General features: G+C 46.8%; 1 protein-coding gene across 1 annotated transcript; it reads right to left on the bottom strand.

Annotated features, from left to right (window-relative positions):
• Positions 1 to 6,037: 6,037 nt before the first annotated feature.
• LOC123450598 (sex determination protein tasselseed-2-like) lies at positions 6,038 to 7,276 on the bottom strand (the record flags this gene model as incomplete). Its single annotated transcript, XM_045127767.1, has 1 exon — positions 6,038 to 7,276. A coding segment is annotated over one exon (1,080 nt), but the record flags the coding sequence as incomplete, so codon positions are not given.
• Positions 7,277 to 7,782: the final 506 nt, after the last annotated feature.

The raw sequence follows: 7,782 nt of genomic DNA on the forward strand, positions 1-7,782 counted from the left end.
TGTGTCTGCGGGTGTTTGTGGGGTCGGATTTGCAAGGTCCGGCTGCACTTATGTTCTTTTAAAAGTATTGCTTTCGCTAAATATTTCTCGTATTTTGTATGTTGCCTAGCATGATGGCTAGTGTTGCTGCTCGTTTGTTGTGTGTGGTTGGTCGCGTCACATTTCTTTGTGTTCTCGTTCTTCTTTTTATCGTTTTGTTTTTTTACTTGTGTGCATTGTGTGTTTTGAGTGCCTTGATTAGATCTGGATATTGAGTTGTTTGCGGAGGTTAGATGTAATTGGTGTTATCTTCATATTAATATACTATTAGAAGGGTAGGCACGTCTTGTTGCACAGTTGGTTTTTCGGTTTTCTTTAAAAAATCTTTGCTTTAAAATATAAAGTGTTATTCTTTTTTGAAAATTTAAATCTTTTCAATTTTATCAAATTTATAGAAAATTATTTCAAAATTTATAATATCAAATCGATATTTTTAGATTCATCACGAAATGAATTATCATACTTATTTTGTTTCACATTGTGGATGTCGATATTTTTTATCGTGAACTTGGTCAAAGTAAAAAATTTAACTTTACAAAAAATTAATACCCCCTATATTATGGAATTGATGCAATATTTAGGTGGTCGGATGGGAAAGATGATAGGGTGTGTTTTATTTACATTCATAATGTCGTGATATGGTGGGCCTTTCGTGGTGTTATTTTGTACTATCCTGGTGGTTGCATTTACTATATTGGTGCCACAATATCGCATGATAACACTTCTTTTTTCTAGGTAATGGAAGGGGTGTGCAGGATTGATGTTTTTATAGGCCCGTTGCTGCTGACTGATTTTAAAAATCATTGTCCCGATCAAAATCATAAACCAAATCGGAAATTGAATATTTCAATTGAATGAAAAAAATTCAAAATTAGGAAACATAATGAATTAAAAGAATTAAATGGAAGAGCTTGAGAATTTTTTACCCAATCAAAATCGGCTGACCAAGTTCTATATTGAATACCTTAATTAATTGTGATGTCATAAAATTCAAAATCATAGTATATTGTATAAAAGAATTGAATAAAAGAGCTCTGAGAAATTGTTGATCCGATCAAAATCGGGTGACCAATTCTATTCGGAAAACTCAATTGAATATGGGCTTTTTAAAACTAAGAAACTTTGTGTTATAGAGGATATCATTTGCTGAAAATAAAACTATATAGCAAATGCATGCAAGATGTACCATTTTCCTACCACAACCATGTCACTGCTACAAAGTCAAATTCACAAAAAAAACTATTCCAGCAAGAATTAAAGAAGGAACTCTTTGTTAGCACCTAAGTAAGTTCCAAAAATGTGAGCCAGATGAATTAGTTTGTCCTTAGCCAATTGCGTAGTTGATACCCATCTCTTTTTATTTTTGCGGGAGTCCATCTCAGCACCGCTTTGATGGACATGCATTCTACCAGTTCTTTGTTGAACAAATTTTCAAGATCGTGCCGAACAAATTAGTGATGTGTTATTTCAAAAGTCAATGATTTATATAGTTTATAATCATTTTTAAGAGTATCGCAAAGATGTATTTTATTTTTGTAGAAGGAGCAAACAATTTTACAGGAGACTAGAACGCAATGCGAACAAAGGCTCCATTCGGGAGGGTACTCCTAAGGGATTGAAGACCATATCAACGGGTGTTCCATCTTGCAAATAGGGCATATCTTGCCTAGGCAAAATTAAGCACACACACCATACCAAAAAGAAGGGCCTACCCTCTCACAAAATGATGTAATCATCCAGCACCTGAAAGTTTCCAACTCGCAATCTCATCCGTGATCTGATTAACCAACTACTCGGGTCTGAGCTGTCGACCCATCTTGCCAAATTTATTAAACTGGTCAAACTATGGAGTTTGACTTATACGGAATATATACTACTACCTCCGTTACAGTTTAGAAAACATACACGTGTATATAGATCGTCAATTTGACTTATACTAGCAAAAGGGTCCGTGCGTTGCAACTGGAGAAAAAATACCACATGCTTTTAATTTTTTTATAATCATTTTGATTTATTAAAATAATAAGCCAACTAACTAATGTAGTCAGTCCTATCTTATTTTGTTGAGAAATCAACCCGTCCATTGTTAATTCCGCCGTGATGAGAAATTGAGCGGGACAAGCAAAGCAAAACAAAGAGGCTACGTGAATTGATCAATGGACTGTTATCTTATTTCACTCATGGGGTAGAGAATGTGGGACCAGATGACAAACTGAAGGTGGTGTTCCATTCTCTCTCTACAACAATGCAATCTTACATTCAATACATTCATTCATCAGCAAACAAATTCCCACAAAACAAAAATTCTTGTCGGTGCTTGGCACACGGTTGGAGGCATGGGGAGGGGATCTCATCAGATGATGAGTTCCTGCCGGAGGAGGGGATAAGGAGTCGTCGTTGCCGCGCCATAACCTCGGAGTTCCCCGTGTGAGCCATGGAGGCCCGCCTCCACCTGCAAGTACTTCGCTCCGCCGCGCCTTATCCGCGCGCCGCCGTCGTTCTGAATCGAGCAGACGCATCGGCAGCGGTGCCGGTTGAGGTCGGTCGCGGCGGCGAGTGGTGTGGCGGCAGTCTCGGCACACGCCAGGGTGGCCCAGGGTCGACGGGAGGAGGCGATGCGTACGGGTATAATTTTTTGCAGCGAATCGTTTTTTCTTTTTGCGTTGCAGATAAATGATGGAGCGCGGGTTGAATAACAAAAATTACAGGGGCTTTTTTATAAAAATGTCATGGTGGGTTTTCCGACAGAAGCAATAGCCGCTTTATTATTAGTTATAGATAAAATATATTATTTAACTAAAAAATATATCATTAAAAAATAGAACATCTAAAGTTTTTAATGATATTTTTTTTCTTATATATGCCTTTTATTAAGTTGGTCAAATTAACAACCTAGGGACATATGACGGACTTGTAAACTGAGACGGAGGAAGTACATGATAATACACGCTGTGGTGAGTTATCTCAAGTTGATGATGACTTTGAATGATGTAGATCGTCCCATAAGGCCGTGCTTGGATGGTCGTATTTTAATACAAGGAATTTAATTTACACTTATATTTTACTGGTCACTGACAATTTCAGACTAAAAACAAAACGATAGTCCAAGACCCGTATCTTTTATACGCGTATTTGAACGAAAACGACGATCCAAACAGAGCCTAAAGGAAATTATGGACGACGAGTAGAACAGAACGGAATGGCATGATGAGATGAGACAAGAAGGAAAGATGCAGGGGCGCCAGGTGCCGCTGAAGAGTCTTGTTCGGGTCGAGCTGCCCGATCGCTTGGGAAAATGTGTGTAAGGAAAAAACTAGGGGTGGTCCAGGCATAAAAAATATGCAAGCTCCAAAGCAATTGCCTACTCCTAAAATTCTTCTACAAATTACTTGAGAATCCTGACTTACCTTAGGCCAGTTACGTTGTAACATTTAATGCACATAAGGTATTTTTCCAATACCAGTGAGTTATATGATCTTATGGTCATAGAAACAAATACTTGACACACAGAAAACAATAGCAATAAAACGACACGATCAATATGCTACATTCATAGTTTGGGTCTAGTCCATCACATGATTCTCCTAATGATGTGATCCAGTTATCAAGTGACAACACTTGCATATAGTCAGAAAACCTTGACTATCATTGATCAACTGGCTAGTCAACTAGAGGCTTGCTAGGGACATTGTTTTGTCTATGTATCCAGACATGTATCTATGTTTTCATTCAATACAATTACAACATGGATAATAAACGATTATCATGAATAAAGAAATATAATAATAACTAATTTATTATTGCCTCTAGGGCATATTTCCAACATGGAGATCATCACAACATCCCTCCCATGTCCCGACCATCAAATTCTAAATCAAAATGGAGACAAGAAATCAGAAGAAACACAGCAAGTCGAACAAGGCGGATTTCTTTTTAAAAAAATGGAAAAATGGGGCGGGCCGGCGCGGGCCGGTGGCTGAGGGCCGGGGCGACGGGCCAGGGAGGCCGACGGTTGGGGGCTGGGGCGACGGGACGGGGCGGGGCGGGACGTGGCGGCCGGCGGCTGGGGGTTGGGGCGAAGGAACGGGGCAAGGCGGGGCGGCCGGCGGCGATGTGGGCGAGCGAAAGGAGTGGGATGGGTGGGGAGCGATGGGAGCAGGATGGGTGAGGAGCCACGGGATCTGGTGCGGCTGCGGCTGTTTTTTTTTCTAGACCCCATCTAACTCTAACCCAAAAAAACACCTATTGGGTGGGTTAGATGCATCTAACCAACTTTAACCCACCTGTTTAATTTTTTAAGGGTTAGATGAGTCCAATCTAACCAACTCTAACTCTAACCCAATAATTCAAACAAGGCCTGTGGAGTTTGACTTTTGTAGAATCTATACTACAGGATGATACACGTGTGGTGACTTATTTTGGGTGATGTAGATCGTCCCGTAAAGGAAAATGCGGGTGCATTGTGCACCGTGTCCCGACGATTGGCCGAAGCGACGGGTAGAGCAGAACGGGATGGCATGATGAGATGAGACAAGAAGGAAAGATGCAGGGGCAAGAGAAAAAAAGATGGATTGGCACGCAGGGACATGGCAACCACATGTCCCCCATACTCGGAGCTCTGTTGCCGCGAGGCGGAGCAAAGCAAATCCGGCGCGCGCACAGCTGGTGTGGGAACGCGTGACGCACTCTACAGTTGTCCATCATGCCGTGCCACTCCTACTCCTCGCCTCGGGATCGGGGTTGCACCAGTCTGGCACCACGCACTCCCTCCCCCTCCATCTTCCTTAATTTAGAGATCAATCGGTCTAATCCGTTCAGGATAGCTCCCGGCCCCTCCCTGAAGAATCCGCACCGGAGATTCCGCATACCACCACGGTGCACCACGATCTTTGTTTCCACGATCGGTCTCATCTCCACGATCTCTCCAAAAACACCACCCCTAGATATCTCCTGCCACAACCAATCAAATCAAAAAATAAAAAATAAAAAAGACGAGTTCTTGCTTGGTTCCTGCCAGCGCGTATCTGAAATTGTCGTCGGTCAAAAATGTTTGTATGGGCACAACAACATTTCACATTGTGTCGTCGTGACCACTGACCGGCATCCCCCGGTTTCTTTTCCTTTTACTTTCGCCAAACCCCCAGATTATTACTACGCACTACAGTAAGGCCGATGTGGTCAGCTTCGTGAGACTGAGACGTACGTAGCATTGCGCAATGCGCATCGAGGTTGAGGTCCCTACACGACACTACACCACACGGCTAGGCTGCTGGAATGCAGACGTGGCTGTATTCAACTTTTAGCTTTTAGGCCAGCCATCCCTTTTGTACAGTTTATATATTCTGCCCTTCAATCTTTCCGGTCCATTTTGAACTCCCCATGGAATCTGTCCCACGAATCGTATCGTGTCTTTTTCCTGGCTCGGAAACCAGCACGCAGCTGCTTCTTCTTCAGCTGCACTCATAGATAAAATTGTTTCAAATCGACAGATAGATTTGCTCGGGAAACCACATAATTGGTGCCCTACTTGCTGCCTCTGATCGCCAATGGGCAATGGGCATACACTACAAACTAGTAGTAGCTACTACTACTAGTATGTCAAATCTACAGATAGATCGCGCCCTGGAACCAGCTTACCCGTCGCCTAGTTGCTAATTGTAAATGTACGTACAAACTAATCACCCATTCCTTCCAACTCCAGGGGAAGAAAGCTTTCGTGTGTGCGGCCCAAAATTTCCCAGTGGCCCGTTTGATAATCGCAACTGGTTCATAAAAGTACAGTGTGCTAGTACTACTAAAAGCTGCAAGCTAGGCTAGTCCTAACTGATTCACAGTGCTACTACTAGGAGTAGTAATACTGTACTTTCTGTTTCAGATCGTATCAGCTAGGCTGCTAGCCAGAGCCCAAACGATGAAACGATTGGAGCGTTGCAGGACACAGAGACAAAACCAATCAAGCCAGAAAAATGCAGCACGAAAGCAAGAATGCTCAGACGAATAACACACGGAATCAATCAATCAATTAACCCATCGAACGAACCAAAGAACTTGAGTAGAGTAGAGTTGCGGGCTAGACAATCATCTTTAATTTGTTCCTCCTACTGATGGTGATCTAGATGCTAGTAGTAGATGGATGCGAGGTCGGTGATGTGAATTTTCACAGCCCGATCAAGTTTCTTGAGGTGGTGACGCCGCCGTCCACGACGAGGTTGTGGCCGGACACGTATCTGGAGTCGTCGCTGGCCAGGAAGAGCACGGCCTCGGCGATGTCCCTGGGCCTGAGCGTCGACCCCTTGAGCGTGGCGAGGCTCCTCACCACCTCCTCCATCTTCTCCACCTCCTGGTCGCTGGGCACGGCCACGTCGAGGCCGATGTCGGCGTCGGCGTCGTCGGCGGCGGACGCGTCGTGGCCCTGGCGCCAGGCGTTGATGAGCATTGGGGTGGCGACGCCGAAGGGCGAGACGCAGTTGACGCGGATGCCGTGCGCGCCGAGCTCGCAGGCGGCGTTCTTGGTGAGCCCCACGATGGCGTGCTTGGAGGCGGTGTAGGCGTGCGGGCCGAGGCCGCCCAGGACGCCGGCGACGCTGGCGATGGAGACGATGCTCCCGTAGCGGCGGGCCATCATGGCGCGCCCCGCGTGCTTCATGCCGAGCGCGGTGCCCAGCGCGTTGACGCGGAGCACGCGGTCGAACTCGCCGGCGTCGAACGTGAGGATGCTCTTGGCGGCGCTGGTCTGCCGGCCCAGCACCCCGGCGTTGTTGCAGAAGACGTCGAGGCGGCCGTAGCGCGACACCGCACGGTCGACGGCGCGCTCCACGTCCTCCTCCACCGACACGTCGCAGCGCACGGAGCCGACGTGCGGGCCCAGCGAGGCCGCCAGCGCGTCGCCCGCGGCGTCGTCGATGTCCGCGATGAGCACCTTGGCGCCGTGCTTGACGAAGAGCCTGACGATGGCCTCCCCGATCCCCCGCGCGCCGCCGGTGACAATGGCCACCTTGCCGTCGAGCCTCTTGTGCATGGGGGTGGGGGCGCCGCTGGCGTCCCACCCATGGGCGTGGTGCGACGGCGACATGGCGGGCTGGTGGGCCTTCTCCGGCATGACGTCCAAGGCAGGCATGGCGGTGGCCGTGGCGAGCTCTTGCGCGTAGGCGGCGAGGCTGGTGCGCAGCGCACGTACCGTCGTCTTCTTGAGATGAGAGGGAAGTGTGTGAAGCGCGGCGAGCTTGCTGTTGATGGTTTAGGGGGAACGCAGGGCGGGGTCTACTTATAGGCTGGCCGGGCGACTGGTTGTACGGCCAGCTCGCGGGACTACACGTAATTCAACGCGTACGTAGTTGTTGCTTCTACTATCTAGCCTAATGAAAAAGTTGTTGCTACTAGTTTATCATCGTTTGATTCGTGATTAGCCAAGCACATACAGTAGTAGTAGTATGTGGCAAGCGGTTCAGTAAGTAGAGGGTGCTTGTACATGGTTGTCTGTCTGGCACTGATGTCATGGTCTTTGCGGCCAACTAAACAGCCTTGTTTAACTCTGATCGGATCAGCACGGAGGGCGACACTGCCTCTGACCGGACTGCATATCTCCGGTCCACGAGGGAGAAAGAAAAAACCCAGAGATGTTGCCAACGCCAGCGCATTCGTAGAAGCGAGGGCGAGGACGACCAACGGATGGAGCAACTAGCAAAAGCAAGGCCGAGACCGACGGGGAGAGAGCCGCACACGGTTGGGCGGACGGATCGGGTT

This window comes from Hordeum vulgare, chromosome 4H (genome assembly GCF_904849725.1).
Source record: "Hordeum vulgare subsp. vulgare chromosome 4H, MorexV3_pseudomolecules_assembly, whole genome shotgun sequence".
Taxonomy (NCBI): domain Eukaryota; kingdom Viridiplantae; phylum Streptophyta; class Magnoliopsida; order Poales; family Poaceae; genus Hordeum; species Hordeum vulgare.